Source organism: Atractosteus spatula, chromosome 1 (genome assembly GCF_055471065.1).
Source record: "Atractosteus spatula isolate fAtrSpa1 chromosome 1, fAtrSpa1.hap1, whole genome shotgun sequence".
Classification (NCBI taxonomy): Eukaryota; Metazoa; Chordata; class Actinopteri; order Semionotiformes; family Lepisosteidae; genus Atractosteus; species Atractosteus spatula.
Window position 1 is genome coordinate 71950756 of NC_142706.1, and position 16945 is coordinate 71967700.

The window sequence follows — 16945 nt, forward strand, 5'->3', positions numbered from 1 at the left end:
TTTGCTGTGCTCCCGGCTTTTGGACCTGTGCTGGCATGAGAGATGGGCTCATGTTTATTGTGATACGCCTTATTTTTAGTTGGGTGGGTGTGTTTTTTTTCCCCTTATGAGCGCTGGTTGGGTTCAGGTGAGCAATATTCCACATTGTATACATTAGCCCATCCAACACTTTTTCAGACCCGATTACCCTGGTGAGGGTCGCCACCACCGCCTGCTACTGCTATATAGTACAGTAATTGAAGATAGCGCTGGTGGCAGCATTTCATGGATTTGTAGTTGTTTTCCGGGCTACGTTGCGGAAATGTGAAAATGAGCCGCAGTCGGAAGAACAGGTAAGAAACAGATCCTCGAAGCGGCGCATGTAGCCTCCGCGCCGGCTGGTGGCGCTGTGTAAGAACCAGACGCAGCTGGATACAGTTCTCCGAGATGTCGGTGGTGGTCTCCGAGGTTTGAAACCTTAGACGCGCAAGGTGTCGCGGTCAGTTTGAAACCGGCTAGGCAGTTATAGTTCTCGACTCAAGAAGACAGCAGTTTATAAACGGGGTTTTTTTTTTTTTAAAGGTGAGAAGCTAGATTTCACATCTCTGTGTGTGTCTGAGACCGAGTACGGCAAATTCATTTTGCTGACTGACGAACTGTTTCCAGTAACGGGTATGTAGGTTTAATCCGCTGGCCTAGGTTATCTATCTGTCTTGTGTTGTCACTAATATGTTGCTTATTTTTCAGGGAAACTCAGTTCTTATCGGCGGTATAAAGTTATTTTCGTGTCGTAAATGAACACAGGAAATGCTAGCGGTGGGTGCGGGCTAGAAGTACTGAGGGACCGGGCTGGTCTCTTGGCTCTGAGCCGGGAAGCCGAGTTTGTTTTTCCGCGCCGCCAATGCAGGCGGGAATCCGAGCCAGAGGGATGAGCCGGGAAAATCCTTCTGTCAGGGCAGCGCCGAAATCGCTTTTCCTAAGCTCTCCCTCACCAGTGTAGCTAGCTCTTATGTTAAACGCCGAAATGTATCAGAGTTTATTTTTTGCGCCTCCTAATTTGTAACCTTGTTTTTCGCGGGAACAACGTTTGCTTTAATCGTACGTTTTTAAAGGGATGGTGTGTTTTTGAAACGACCTTACAATGTCTTTTTCTACCCTTTAATGTGGGTTTCCGGTATCTTGTATCCATTTTCCTCTATGTTGGCTGTGATTGCTCAGTGGGTGGGTGACATCTTAGGCTTTAACTGCTTGTGAACAATGAAATCACTGGAATTCGTCGCAGTAGGAAGAACAATAATGTCATTGTCCAAAATAAGATTCCTGGAAGGACACAGAAGTACGTAGCTTATGTGGTGCATTCTTTGCAACAGAGTTCACGAAGCTGTGGTATGCGATTGTAAGTACCCAGTAGAAATTAATTCCAAAAATAAGGAAAATATTGAGGAAAAATAGGAAGATGCTTCATACACCTGCGCCCTTTCTCTCCCTCTTTCTGAGAGGAGAGCTCTACAACCAAAACGTTGTACTTTTGTTCCTGCTCAGCATGGAATCAACCCGTGTTCCTTTGCAGCCCACGTGCAGACAGGGCTCTCCACTCAAACGGGTCCAGTCGGTTGGATGTGTCCAATGTGTTAGACCGTCCAAGTGCTCTTTCATCTCGCCAGTTTAGTGTCACGCCTGCTGCTGCCCTTTCCCCACGACGTTTTTGCTCTTCCGCCTTTACACCCCCCTCATCTTTTTCAAAAGCTTGCAGAAGAGGATTTCAAGGCATAACCTTTTTAATTATTTCGTTACACAGGTTCACTTGTGATGTGTTTATGTTCTCCCGTCTTAAGAGTTTATACACTTGTGGGGCTGTTACTGGGGGGGAAGAAAGTGCTAGCCCTCAACGTGCTCTTCGAAATCCTACTGTGAAACCTGAACTCGCCGGGCGCTCGCGAGGACAGCGGCAGGATGAACGGTGGGAGCCAGTTTGTGGAGAACCTGAAGAAACTAAATTACCCCAAGGTGTCCAGGCTGAAGGGGGAGGATTTTGACTGGCTCTTTGAGACCCCCGAGCACAAGCAGTTCCTGCGCTGGTTCTGTGCTCACGCGCACAAGCGCAACGTCCTGAGCGCGGAGGAGGTGGAGGCCTTCGCGACCCTCGAGGCGTCGGGCAAGGCCATCTTGGACGAGGCGGCGCTGGCGAAGGTGCTGAAGACGTGCCGGGGCGCCGCCGAGCCCGGGGGGGACCCGGCCTCGCTGCGGGACCTGGACCCGGCGCAGCTGGAGGAGGAGCTGCAGGCGCTGCGCCGGGAGAAGAGGCTGAAGCTGCAGCGGCGCAGCCAGTTGCAAGTCATGGCCGCCGGCGCGGCGGGGGCCGCTTACCGGCTCGGCGCCCAGCGGGAGGAGGCGTCCGCAGCGCTGAAGGAGACCCTCGAGTCCCTGGGGGCGGAGAATGCCAAGATGAACCGCGAGCTGCAGCTGCTCGTGGAAGAGGCGAAACAGCTGACGGCCTTCTTCTCCGCTGGGCCCGGACAGGCGGCGGGCGCGTCTCCGAGCGGGCCGCCCGTCTTCCTCTCCCAGCTGGCCCTCGAACCTTACCTGCACCAGGAGGAGCTCAACACCAAGGCTCTGGCCTTGTACACGCAGAAGCAGTTCTTCCGGGGCATCTCGGACCTGGTGGAAAGCTCCAACGAGGAGAACTTCCAGCTGCTGGACCTGAGCGGGAGCTCGGAGAGAGGGGAGGATAACAAGGTCCAGCAGGGGCGCAGGAAGGAGATGGCCAAGTTGCAGTGCACTCATGTCATGGCCCAACATCAGCTGATCCAAGCGAGGGCCAAAGAGGAGAGCACCAGGGCTGGACTGCAGTGGATCAGAGACAACCTGCACTCTACCTCCAAGGCAAAGGTTAGTGGCCTTCTTCAGCATGTTGACTGCTAATTGCAGCATGAATATCATTGTATAAACTGTGCAGAGCCCTGTTTAGTCTGTATTAGATAGCAGTTGTTTAGTAAACTTTCTGGTAGTTTTCAGCACTGTTTGTCCTCATGTGATGTTATTGGAATTTATATACTAATAGGATGTTGCTTAGTGATTTTTTTTAAGGCATAAGCACTGATGCGCCATACAAATTAAAGTACCAAAGCCACAAGATAGGCAAGTGTTATAAAACACGCCACTAAAATAGCAGAACGAGAAGTAGTATGGGTTGCAGAGGGCAGCTGAGTTTTCCCACGCCTCGGTGACGCGTCCTCTCTCCGTCTCTGCCCAGCCGAGCAGCTCGGCCTCGGTGCTGCAGGTGCGTGCGGCCGGGCTCTGGCAGGAGCTGGAGGGCGTGCGGGCCCAGGCGACGGCCCTGCTGCGCGAGCGGATTCCCGCGGCCCTGCGCGCCAGCACCCAGCTCCTCTACATGCCGGTGGTCAGGGGGGACTTGGACCTGCAGATCGCCCGGCAGGACTACTACACCTCGAGGCAGGACGAGGTGTGCCGCCACCTGCTGCGCCAGAAGGCCTCCTTCGAGCTGCTGCAGCTGGCCTGCGAGCTGGAGCTGCGGAAGGGCAGGCAGCTCGACCGGCAGCTGGGCGACCTGACCCGGCGGCTGGAGAGCAGCAGGAAGGAGCTGGAGCGGCGGCTGGAGGTCTTCTCCCAGCCCGCCCTGTCCGTCGGCGCCAAGCCCCGCAACATCATCGACTCCAGGGACACGGCGTGCTCCAGGTGAGGCTCACTCCTTCATCTCCTCTCTACTGCGTTGCGCTTCAGCTGCTTCTGGAGGGTTTGGATTCAAACCCTAAAAGGCAGGATCAATAATCCACCTTATTGAACACCTTACTGTTCTCGTCGGCTGCGTCAGCGTGGGTAGCCAGCAACGGAACAAGTAAAGGTTTATTCCACGCTAAAAAGAAAAGAAACGCAACGTTTCGGCTGTGGAGCCTTCCACACTTGAAGAAGGCTCCACAGCCGAAATGTTTCTTTCCTTCTCTTTTCAGCGTGTGATAAACCTTTACTTGTTCCTCGGAAGTAGTTCTCCATGTCCTTGTGTGTACTAATTGGATCTGAGACAATATTGAAAGGGAATGGTGGATTTTGCACTGTATTTTGCATTTCATTCTTCTAGCATGTTATTTCGGTATCATTCCACATTGACTTCTGATAGATGCTGGACTATTATCAAATTCATGAAAAAAAACTAGTTTTGGCTACTTTCACCTGCATTCAAAATATTCACTTTCAATTCTCTCAGAAACATTGGCATAATCACATCACTTAAGTAACATATGGTGTGTTTCATGTAGATGTTTTCTTGGGCTTAAAACTCCCAGCCCAGTCCTACCCTGAATTTTTTAATGAAAATGTTTTGGCAAGTCACTTTTTATCACTTTTTCTGCATTCGTAGGAATTTAAAAAGCAAAACACTCATGACCACTTTGTTGAGTAGCATCTGCAGACTTGCAGTTGCAACACACAAAAAGCAGAGGTCCGTTAAGGTCAAGAATTACTTTGGGCCTGCAAGGAAAAGGTATTAAAGCCTACCATATGGATTAGAATTTACCAGTATTCAATAATTTTATTTTTTTACCTAAGTGTTGACCTTACTAAAGTAACTTCTAATTTTCTTCATCCAGCCAAAATCTTTTGCAGGGGAATTTCTGCTGACACAAACAGAATTATTTTGATGGGGAGTTTGAAAAGTAGTGTCTGAATACTCAGCTTTCGTTGCTGTTTTCGACTTCTACCTGGAAAAAGGTTAAAATCGGAAGTTTTTGTTTCCGCGTTTCTTTGATAAACACTGCAGCTTCTTTTCAGGTAGTACCGTGAAAAGTCTTGTGGTGATATTGTAAAAACAAAGTGGTAGTGAGTCAAAGTGCACATTTGTTTTGCTTCTCTTGTCGAGTGTGGTTTTTCACAAGCCGGGTGCTTGGGGAAACGGGCTCCGCATACCCGCCGCGACCTTGTCACCCTGAGCCCTGGCTGCTCTCGCCCGTGTGGAGAGCTCTGTCCGGGGGCGTGCGCGGTGTCGCGCGGTGTTCCTGCGCCGAGTGACCGTGTTGTGCGACGGCAGGTTGTACCAGGTCCTGGAGGGGGCGGCGGGGCAGGAGCAGCCGATCAGGACGTACGGCGGTCTGGAGCAGGCGGCCCGGGCCCTGCGGCAGGAGCTGCGCGCCGCCAGGGAGGCCGTCGCGGGAGCAGCGGAGGAGCAGCAGCGCTGCCTGGCCGGCGTGGAGGCCGACTGCGAGCTGCTCCGCAGCACAAACTACTGTGGGCTAAAGCAGCTGGTGCTTACTCCACAGGTACGTGCTGCACCGCAGGATCACTTCACCAGTTCACAGGTACGTGGGCTTCTGGGCTTTTCAAATAACAAGACTAAGGTATTGTGAGGCATTGTTTATTAACCACGGTCTGGGGATGCGGGGACACGTTTCAGTTCCACATGTATTGCGCCACACGTTTAGCCGGGATGTTTTTTCACTTGCATGTGCTTGCATTCAGGTAATCTGTCAGAGCCGTGAAAACCTGAGGTCTGTAGTGATGACGGCTCTGAACAGGTTACCTGAATCAAATTAATCTGACGAGAGCTGTCGGCACTTATCAACATGCACCTCTTCTAGCTTTATGGTAGGAGCTGCAATATACCGTGCCCTCCAAAATGATTAAAAATAATATCTTGCTACTTATTATTGCTTTACAGATGAACAGTGTTTTCATGATCGTGAGATTAATGCATGCATGTACAATATAACCTGTTTTATTTTGTGTAATTCCATGCAGAAATTTTAATTGTAAATACTTTGTGTTGGACTCAGTGATTTCAAGTGACCATGAGTATTTGGACACATTTCCTTAGTAGATTTCAGAATGTACAAGTACTGTATTTGGGTGCAAATCCCTTTGCTTCAATAGCTTTGAATCATTTGGGGGAGTGATCAGGCTGTGATAGTGAATTGGAAAACACTCTTACATTACACTCTTACATAGAATACTGGCGATGATGAAAGTTGAGTTTTTTTTATAGGTTTTTCTTAAGCCGATCTTAAGACTTCATTTTGGTAAACAGTCTTTTCAGCCATTGCATTCATCTTGCTCTGTATGCGCAGCATTGAATCATTGTACATTATTCTTTCTGCAAACAGTAATGTTTATAAGAAGTCTCATTACTTTATTGCTTTCTGGGGAAATCTTTGTTAGCTTGTGTGTACCAATTTGACTAACTGTTTTGACACCTTCTGAAAACATTTTCCATTGTGTCAGTGAGATTATATATGTCCTCCCTGCACCAACGTGCAGAACTCTTTACAACTAGCCTTGTGCAACTCATCAGATTCTTCATTTCATGTTTCCTGTTTTGATGAGATGTTTAACATGAGGCAGCGATCTAAACAGCAGAAGATTAATCTTTTACACAGTTGCTGTGTTAAGGCTAAATACGAGGAAAATGGCTAAGATGTATTCCAGGAATTTCTTCAATTTACTCCCAGAAGGTTTCTTTTTGTCACAATTTCCTTGGTATCACTGAAGCTTGAGTTAAAACCAGCTTGAGTGTTTTCTGCTTCAAAGGACGTGTCTTAATTACAGATCACTTTCCTACAGGTTTTTCTTTGCTTAAATGATTGCAGATAGATGAGATTATGTATCTTAAAGTTAGCTCCTCTGTTGATTTTTGCCCTTTTTTATCCTAAAATTACATTTACTTACTGCAAAGATGCCTACAGATAAAATTATTGTATATTAATTAGAAAGGCATGAGTTCAAGGGTAAACCTCATAATTATTTTACCTTGTTTACACTATCTTGCAAAAGTATTCTTATCAATCATATCATATTTAGATGGATTAAAAGTAATGTGCACTGTAATTTTCAAATAATTCCTTACAGTTATTTACCACTTTTCTGGACACTCCACTCAAAGAGCTTTACAGGTCATGGGGACTCCCCTCCACCACCACCTGTGTGCAGCCCCACCTGGATGATGCCATGGTAGCCATTGTGCACCAGTATACTCACCACACGTCAGCTATCGGTGGGGAGGAGACCAGAGATTATTGGGAGTCCACGATTGGTAATGGCCAGGGGGATATTTAGACAGGACGCTAGGGTAACATCCCTGTTCATTTAGAGGAACGCCTCGGGATTCTTAATGACCATGGGGAGTCAGGAGCCCAGTTTTACGTCTTGTCCAAAGGACAGTGTCTTTTGTACGGTATAGTGTCCCCATCACTACACTGGGGCATTAAGACCCACACAGACCACAGGATGGACTCTCCCTGCTGGTGCCACTAACACCTCCAGCAGGTCCCAGCAGCAACCTTATCTTTCCCAGGAAGTCTCCCATCCAGGTGCTGGCCAGGCTCACACCTGCTTAGCTTCAGTTGGTTGCCGGTTTTGAGTTGCAAGATGATAAAATTGCTGGCTGTATCACAATTGAACTCTATTCCAAACTCTAATGGTCAAACTGAACTCTATCAATAGGATGTTTAGCCAGCTTTGAGCAGAGTGATGGTATTGTTTTTGTCCTTTCTTCCTTGGCGACAGTTCCTAGCAGCTTCTTGGGGCAGTGCATGTGCTGCAGTTGTCATGCCTTTCTGTTGGATTGAAGTCAGGACTTGCGTCACTCAAGGGAAAACATTAGAGAGTCATGTCAGTGTGGCTTTGGCCTTGTTAATCAGGTCATTGTCCTACTGAAATGTGAATGTTCTGTCCAGTTTGAGATTATTGATCCTCTCAATGCAGTTTTCTCTCTAAGATTTGCCTGTGCTTTGCACCATTCATTTTCACGAGTGGGATCCCTGTAATTTGATGCTCCTGTAATCATGCTTGAAAGCTCCGATTGAGCTGACTACAGTGTTGTGTCTGATGCAGGCACAATATAGCTTCTTAGTGATGTATACCTGAAATGTAAAAAAAAATGTCTGGTTTGTTCACAAAATATTTCAGAACTTTACAGATGTTTCAAACACTGTTGGCTTCACAGTGGCTTTCCTAACCAGTCTCCTGTTTGCCTAACTGCTCAGTCTGAAAGATTGGCTTGATCTAAGAAGTATGAAACCTATTCTACTTTTTAATTATAGACTTCACTCTACCCACAGGTATAAGTAGCCTTTTTCTGATCTGTAATGTTTTACCCCTTTATTTGTTGAATGTGCTTATGTGCTTTCACTCTAAGCTGTAGCTTGAGGTTCAGGGTCTAACTGAAGAACAGTTAGTTCCTCATAAGTGTTCCTCAATGTCTGCAGAGAAATACATTCACTTATATAAGGTTAAGTCCTTTTGATTTCACGGAGATGAGAATTTCTGTATTTTTGTGATCTTTCGAACTTTTCTTCTGAACTAGACCTGGTTTATAGTTTGTGTAGCAAAAGGTTTGAATACTAACACAATTGAAGATCTTCATTGAATATTTGAAAATGTTTCTCTGCAGATCAAGCTTATTTGCATGCCATCAGTATTTTGGAGGAGAATGTGTAGGTTCTAAATATGAAGTATATTTTTTTTGGTATCATGACTGTTTGCTCATGAGACAAAATACAGACTTTGAAGTCGGGGTAAATTCTTTTGCAAGATCATTGACATCTCATTTCTAACTCAAGTCTGAAACAGTGTTCATTATGCACCCCGAAATGTGATCTTTGAGGATGAATGAGTGTATGGAGTTGTTTAACATTGATTTGTGAGAGGACATGTTCCACTGTCAGCATTTATGCTGTAGGTTTTAGATTATAGGACCTGAGTTAAATGAAAACTTAATCCTGTTTGCTAATTGCAAATTCCAGCAGTGTCATTAGGTGTGATTATGTGATTGGGTGGGTAGATTGTTAGGAGTTTATTTTGGTCTGGATTTCGGAGCTGTGGACTAGTTTAAGAAATGGATATCTTTTTGGTTGTTCTGTCTATTTCTTCACAATCCTTCCAGCTTATAACATTTTGTACCATCTAATTTTTCTGGGTAAAACCAAGTCCCCTGACATGCACTTATAATGATTTTTCGTCCTGTTTTTTCCTTTAGCATATTGGTGGTATTGTTTCTAGGTTAAAACCTTTGTGTGAGTGATCTTTGAAGTTCTTTAGTTATTACATCTGAAAATTAAATTATTCAGTACATTTATTGTAATTAAAAATTCTAATTCTATCCTGGGAAAAATCTGCTATAAAGGTTGGATTTTTTTTTTCACGCCTTCGCTTAGAAAAAGTGGCACTTTCTAAATGTTACACTGCTTGCTGAACCTACTGCACTTGTAAACAGGTGCTTAGAATGTAACCTCCACACAATTGTGAACAGTTCTTTTGATCCGAATTTGTTTACTAAGCTGTTGAAGAAAGTAAGTTTTTAAAGATGTGCCAAAAATATAAATTCTCCAATCTGATCTACGTTTATTGGCTGTTTGTATTTTTCTTTAACCCACGTGAGGAGAACCAGTCACTAAGTGGTCTTCTCAGAAGAAGTTAGTTTGCCTTTCCTCTTGCACATTGCTGCAGGAAGTTTTAGACTTGTCATTTAGGGTGTGATTTTTGCTTTCTGTAGTTTTGTCATCGCTATATGTTGCTTTGAATGTTTTGAATTCAGAAAAAAGGTTTGTGAGAATCTAACCTCTGCTTTTTAATGCTGTGCAGCTCAGGATAATGGGTAGAGAATTTACCATTAATGACAAGTCCAGTATGCGCTTATATGCTTGGTTTTAGAAATTTTCTTACTTATCTTGGCCCTTCATTTTTTTATTTCAGTGATTGCCAGAGTATAACCTTAACATAACATTTGTGTTTACAGGAATTGAACAAGTCCTGTATAAAGAGAAATATCTTAATAAAGATGTGCAATTAATAAATGTTAATAAGGTTCTTAATAAAGATATCCTTATTATATCTTTATTTGTTTTCTATAGAATGACTAATTTCTTTATTTTGAATGTGAGGGAAAAAACCCTGTCAGTTATGGTCATCTTACCAGTGCTTTAGGAGTGGAGTTTTACAAGTACTGTACTGTTGTTCTTCACGTTAGTCTGATGAGCTCTTCTTCTCTGTGGTTCGTGTTGTGACTCCATTTAACATGCACTAAGTACCATTTATACATGGTTTTTAAAATATGCAGATTTTCAGTATGCTGTGCCATTATTGATGTTTTTATCTGAATGGAAAAATATTTGTATTACAAAGGTTATAAACATTGCGTTGACCGCAAAGGGTTTTCAAACCTTTTGTCTGACTGTATCCGTATGGAAGAGTCTTCAGAGTGCTTACGGTTTCCTGTGTGCCCATTCTTCTCTGCAGGAGCTGGGCGAATCTCTCCTGCAGCTGGAGTCGCAGTTGAACACGCTCAATCAGCTCATGCAGGAGATCAGCAGCGATGTGAAGGCCAAGAAGACGCTCCTGGAGCGCAGGAAGCTGCAGCGTTTGGAAAGGGACCTCTACGTTTACTTCTTTCAGGACGAGGATCTGCTGAGGAGCATCGTCAAAGAGCTGGAGAATAAGGTCAAGGCCGTGGCTGGTGCCCAAGGAGACTGAAACAACAGTGTGGCAGCACACACCCTCCTGAGGGTGTGTCCAGAGGGAGGTCTTCATACAGTAGATAGTGCAGCAGACCTGATGACATGACCTCCCCCTCGATGGGCCTGGTTTTAAGCCCGAGTTGGTCATGGTTCTCACATGTTGTGCTCTTCGTAACGTTTTCCGGGCAGAGGCATACTCGATCAGCTGCTTGGATCGGTTCCGTTTGTGGACAGCTCGGGCCAAGGATGTGCCAGATCAGGGACATGGGCTCACTGCCTTTAATTCCTATTGACACCACGAGCCTTTGCAGGGACTGGGTGAAGAATGCCGATATGTACCAGCGCACCTTGAATTGCCATGATACCGGCCGGGTCTGACTGCGCACCCAGAGATGAGAGAGCTGCCCAGTCCTTTCAGCCAGGCCTGGGAGGATCGGGAGGAAATCTAACAAACGCTTTCAGAGCATTTTGAGGGCATCGGGGGAATTGCCTTCAAGATTTAGGCGCTCCAAAAAGATGAAAGTACAATCGGCAATGGATTGGCCATGACTTTGTCCTTTATGTGATACAGTATGGACATCTGTGCTTACGGTTGCTCAGCATTAGTGCTCAGAATAGATGGGGAACATCTGCAGCCACCTTCTGTTAGAGGTTTTTTTAGGTGCATCCTGCTTTATGAAGAATACTTGCAGTTTAAACCATTGCAATTTTTCATTCTTTCAAACTTAGTTTGATTTATGACATTCACCTTTGTTTGCACAGACCAAAATTGTATGAAATACTCTGATGAATTTCATAAAGATTGTCTATTTATCTTTTAGGGTTCTGTAGAGACTTGGGTTTTTTCCATTAAATGTCTGGTTTCTTGTTCGAGAAGACAAAATGCTTTGTTGTTAAGCTGTATCAATGTTTCCCCCCCCCCCCCCCCATCAGTAAATAGTCCTACAAAATTCGTGTATTGGATTCAAATTTAAAAACATTCCTGGTGTTTGATCGGAGGTATCGAGAATAAAACGGATCTGAAGATTGGTTCAAAGAATGATTTAAACTAAGTATCAAAATATCAGCTGCTGCACGATGGTGAAACACCATCTGGTGAGAGGCCATATTTGGCATACTGAAATAGGAGTACTAAGTTAAAACATTTTTCGGTTCCCAGGTGTCTCAGCTGGCAGTGGCAGTCATTCACTTTCAGGGATAAACATTAAGTTGACAACTGCATTAAAGCAATTAAGTGGAGCTGCCTGCAATTATCTGGCGGTCAATTTGGGTTACTGTATCGGTTTTTGTGAACTGTTTTAATTTGTATAACTGGATCCATGGGTATGAAGATGTCCACTTAAAAAGGTGGCTTCTGTTGATCTCCTTATGTAGCATTTCTTAAATTCAGAAGATATGCATATGTTTTTACTCTGCAGAGATTTTAGACGGTGTCAGAGTGCCAATCATACATTTTAAAATAATTCTATTTAATAAATAATCCTTACATTTTATATAGCACTTTTCTGGACACTCCACTCAAAGTGCTTTACAGGTAATGGGGATCTCCTCCACCACCATGAATGTGTAGCCCCCACCTGGGTGATGTGATGGCAGCCCCAGTGTACAGCTGTCAGTGGCGAGGAGAACCGAGTGATGAAGCCAATTCATAGATAAGGAGTACTAGGGGGCCATGATTGTTAAAGACCCCTACTGTTTTTGAGAAACGCCCTGGGATTTTGAATGACCATGTAGATTCAGGACCTTGGTTTTACATCTCATCCAAAGGACGGCATCTTTTTTTTTAATGATATAGTGTTCCTGTCACTATACTGGACCATTAGGACCCACACAGGCTGCAGAGTGAGCTCTGCTTACTGATCCCACTAACGCCGCTCCCAGCAGCAACCTTAGCTTCCCAGGAGGTCTCCCAGGTACTGGCCAGGCTCACACCTGCTTATCTTTTAGTGGGTTTCCAGTTGTGAGTTGCAGGGTGACATAGCTGCTGACTGCATTGGCTTGGTTTGTGTTCTTGTGAGTCACAGGCCTTATAAGTCGTGCTGTGGTTTCACTGGTTCCTACCAAATGACAGGTCAGTATCTGCGTTTTCCACCTGCTGCCTCTACCTTTGGGTTGCCCAGATGTCATATCCGTTCACTTTTTTTGCTCTCATTTGTGCACTTTGTTGTTGTTCTGGGGAGGTGGTGGGTCTAAACAGTTTTCCCCTTAAAGTAGTTCTCTATATTACTGGGTAAATCATAGTGTTATTGAAACCAAGTTGTGTGGTGTTTTTGTTGAGTTGTGTGCTTATGTAGCCAAAGCTGACTTTTGTAAGATGAGCTCTCCTATGTTTTGTGTTTGTTTAAAGAAAAATATAAGCTCACAATGTTTCTACTCCATTGTTCTTTAGATTGTGCAGCAGCCTTTCTGGAGGGCTTATGGCATTTAAAGCACTTCTTAGCCAGAGGGATGTGATGCTAATGCTCTGTTTTGAAGCCCCTCCCCTAGTCTCGGTGCTGATCCAGTGAATCTCATCCCACTTGTGCAGACCTTGAGAAGGAGCTGTGTCGAGATGGAGCTCAGAACCCCGTACGAGGGGCCGTTGTCTGCGTCTGCGCAGAAGATACTGGCAGCCATTCGAGAGCAGTACGCTGACAGAACTGCAAAGGCCAGACAGAGTAGGCAGAGTGAGTCTCCATCTTGAATAATACGAGCCAACGTTAAGAACCCAGTTGAGAGAGAAAGTAAAGTGAGTGGTTGAATTCTGTTGATATTATTTTATAAAGGGCATTTATACGCTGTATCATCAGGGTACAAATATTAGGTCTCCTCAGTTTGGAATTGAGGGACCACTTACTGTATTTATGCTCTGTTATCATTCGTTAGCTGTCTTCCTATATAGTTTGGACAATCAGCTTTCTCTTCCCATTATATCATGTTACATGTAAACCTCTACTGCTTTCTCATTTGATTCCTTTCTGCAGGCTAGTATTAAAATGTATTTAATTGAAATAGTTTCTTGTAAGAAACTTTATTTCTTACTAAATACCAGTAGTTTCCAACCCATGTTCTGGTTGTTTAATACAAGCTAATTTCAGTTTTCTGTGTAAGTCAAGATTTTAAATTTGATTTCAGGTCTTAAATTGAACAGGATTGTAATTCACTGTGGGAGTGTCTGATACATTGTCATTCCCACCTGTCTTTTCATTGTGAACTGATAAGGGCTGTGCACTTAGAAATAAGGGAGCAAACTCGTCATGAATTGAGGAGAGATAGCATAAAGTTTTCTAATGGTGAAGTTGGAAAAATATACTTGAAGTTGAGGTTTTAAAAGCAAGGATTGAAAGAAGAACAGGTCAACAAAAGTCTGAACATGCAAATCTGTCACTTAAAGGCATCATTTTGCATCTGTGCTGACCAGCTCAGCTACCAGTTTGTATGAAACCCAGCAGACAGGAGCTCTGTTGGGATTTACTGATTTAAAGAAAAGTCAACCAACGACTGGGGATTATGCAATTTCTAGTGTGATTGAGAGGGTTGGAAATTACATCTGTAGTCTCTGCAGCCCTGGAAAGAGAGACCATTTGGTCATAAGTGGTTATAGGACTGCCATTCGTATTGCTTCTTATTCAGTGAACTTCTTGGGACTAGTAAAGTTCCTGAAGTCTGTGAACAGGGTGAGATATTTTTGATTTTGTAATGATTGCTTTAAGTAGCAGAGAGAGGCAGTGAGAGAAGTCAAGGATCTCTGAGAAGAGAGAGCAGGAGCGGATTCTGGGAGCAGACAGCCCCTGTGTCGGGGTGCTGGGGTGGAGCAATCAGGTGAGACATCATTCAGGAAGTGATATATACAATTCTATGCAAAAGTTTTTTGGGGGGCACCCCTGGCAAATTACATGTTTTGTTGATTTTCTAAGTGAAAAGATGTTAACACAACCTCTGCAGTGAACAAACTTGAACTTGACATTTTTCTACAAATTTTAAGGCACAGTTGCTATTTATTTGCCTTATTTAAGAGATTAAAAAAACAAAATAGTAAATGTGGCAAAAAAAATACCCTACTTCATGCCATCATTTCTGACTAATCAGCTCTTAAAGATGCTCAGTTTATGATTAATACTTGTGAATGGCTACGTCTTAGACAACAACATTTTGGAAATGCACCCGAATGAGTAGTTTTCTGAAAGTACAAAAAAGTACAAATTTGGTACAGTGTTAGAAATTACTGTACAAATCCCATTTGACCTTATAAGGACAAAAATTAAAAATCCTAAGATAGGCTCTTATTGTTTTAAAATGAGCTTTTAAAAGGAACTTGGCTGTAGAACCAACTGGAAGAGACATTAGAGACACCAGTTAATTGATAGAAAATGGACTCCAGTGGAGATGCAAGTTTCCCAGTTGGGATAGTTGTGAAGAACCAGATTATTATTCTCTTCCTGATTTGCATCAGTGAGACCCTACTAATCTTCTATAGTATCACCTGCATACATCACTAGTTATACACTTTTAAATAGATCTCAGTAGTGGGGGAACCACTTCCATGTAATGTTTAACTCGGACAAGTGTGGTGTTTCACATGCAAGTAGCAGAAGAAAACTTTAAAAAATTAAAGCAGTTGCATCAAGCTACGCGTTTATTATCTTCAGCACATTGGGGGGGGGTTTACTTCAGCTCGAAGATCAACTGATAAGGTGAAGGGGGAGGTTTTCACTGTTAAGTGCCGAAGCCATAAGGTCCAACAGTGTTAAGGTAAGTGACTTCAGTAGAAAGTATGGTGGGAAATTGAGCCATGCCAAAAAAGCCTGCTAACAAGCTGCTGCTCACAAATTGGGTTCTCTGGACTGGTCCTCATGTCCTCTTGGCTTTCCACCCCGAGCCCAGGAGCAGCGATATGCCAGGCATGCAGAACGAGGCTATTACCTCTCTAGTCCTGAAATATATTTGGCATCATCTTGCACAGCACTCTCGCTTCATGCTCCATTGTCTAACAGTTTGTGCAGTTGAAATTGAATCAGATGTGCTTTGATTTGTAAGGGGAATAGCACCACATGCAGCTAGATTCCCCTCTGAATCTCTGCTCCATTTTTTTTTAAGCTAAATTCATTGTCGGCTTATTTGTTCATATCAAATGCATAAAAGGGAAAAAGAACGTTCTGCTCAACTAGTGAGCGTTTCTGGCACAGGGTGCCAAATCCTTCCTGTTTGTGGCCTAGCCCATGTAGATGTATTTTTACTGTCTGCCTTTGAGGATCCTGGCACACCAGGAACAACATTAACAAAAGCATTCCTTGCTGGCTCTACACTACAGCCTACGGACTCGACAGGAGCAGGCAAGTAGTGGGCTGTCTGCTGCAGAGCTTGATCACATCAGGGTTAATACGGATTTCACTGTATCTGATATATTTAGCACAATAAGATATACGTTGTTAAAAACCAAAATCGATAAGCTCTCTCTTCCCTGAAGCTTCTAGGGGTATTATAAGAAGGCATAGTGTTTAGGATAGTGGTGTTCGTACAGTATTTTAGCGAGGTCCGAAGCTGGCATGGTTTCACCAGTTTTAGTCTGAGCTCCACTGTGAAATTTAGAACGGAATATGAAAATCTTATTGCTTACGTTCGAAGGTGTAAATACTTCTTAATGCAGTGCATGCGTTAGTGAAGCCAGCTGGTTATACCTCCCTGGTTTCAGACATTCACCATGTTTAAACCGTGTTTTAAGCGTGTTGTATGGCTGCCATCACAGTGGCGCAGCGGTTAGCATTGCTGCCTCCCAGCACTGGGGCCCTGGGTTCACTTCCTGCAGTGCTGTCTGTGTGGAGTTCATATGTTCTCCTCGTGTTCTCGTGGGTTTCCTCCCACAGTCCAAAGACATGCTGGTAGGTTTATTGGCTTCTGGGATAACTGGCCCTGGTGTGAGTGCGTGTCTATTAGTGTACTGTATGTACAGCTGTTGCTTCCACTCTCCTACAGCCCTGTATTTTGTAAAGCAGAGACAAAATAGAATGATAGATATTTTTTGTGGCTTTCTTTTGTACTTTGTACATCACTGTACTAAAGCTCTGGTTTGGTTTTTGTGAGATATTTGGCTTTGAGAAGTTCTGTATAAAGCAGTTATTTAGTATCGGATGAACCAGTTAGAAAATGAATGAGTCACATAAGCACACCTGTGAGGTTTATTGATTTTTTTTTAGACAATGTAAGATAACTTTGTAAGAACAACATAAAACCTATTGACATTAAAGAATCGTCAGTGAATTTTCAGAAATTTCAAGCATCCTCACTTTCCTGTAGGGAAAAGGAGTCATTGATGGCTGCCCGTTTTCCGATCGGGGTGAATTGGGGAAAGCCAGCTGCCTGCTACAAGGAGAGGGCCCAGGAAAACAGGGCACAGACTGGACCGCTGGGCCGTGCTCAGACAGCACAGCTGGGCGCCGGGCATGCTGGGAGCAGGGGTGAGTACTGTACGTGCTGTCTGGAGGAAGTCGTGGAACTGAAAGGGCTCATTCTGACTGTCAGAGTGGCACACA

General features: G+C 44.2%; 1 protein-coding gene across 2 annotated transcripts; it reads left to right on the top strand.

Moving 5' to 3' along the window:
• The first annotated feature begins 1813 nt into the window (after positions 1–1813).
• haus3 (HAUS augmin-like complex, subunit 3) lies at positions 1814–13427 on the top strand. Of its 2 annotated transcripts, none has more exons than XM_088919384.1 (4): positions 1814–2868; positions 3233–3675; positions 5021–5288; positions 10219–11386. In XM_088919384.1, exons 1-4 carry the CDS (start codon positions 1933–1935, stop codon positions 10450–10452), a joined length of 1881 nt encoding a protein of 626 aa, XP_088775510.1. In that variant the 5' UTR covers positions 1814–1932; the 3' UTR covers positions 10453–11386. The 2 variants fall into 2 exon arrangements, with proteins under 2 accessions (XP_088775510.1, XP_088775519.1); XM_088919393.1 differs by having other exon boundaries at positions 1831–2868; positions 5021–5249; positions 10219–13427.
• Positions 13428–16945: the final 3518 nt, after the last annotated feature.

Coding starts and splice junctions, on each gene's coding strand:
- haus3 (XM_088919384.1), top strand. CDS start 1,933: ATGAACGGTGGGAGCCAGTTTGTGGAGAACCTGAAGAAACTAAATTAC. Junction 2,869..3,232: donor ACTCTACCTCCAAGGCAAAG/GTTAGTGGCCTT, acceptor GTCTCTGCCCAG/CCGAGCAGCTCGGCCTCGGT. Junction 3,676..5,020: donor AGGGACACGGCGTGCTCCAG/GTGAGGCTCACT, acceptor GTGCGACGGCAG/GTTGTACCAGGTCCTGGAGG.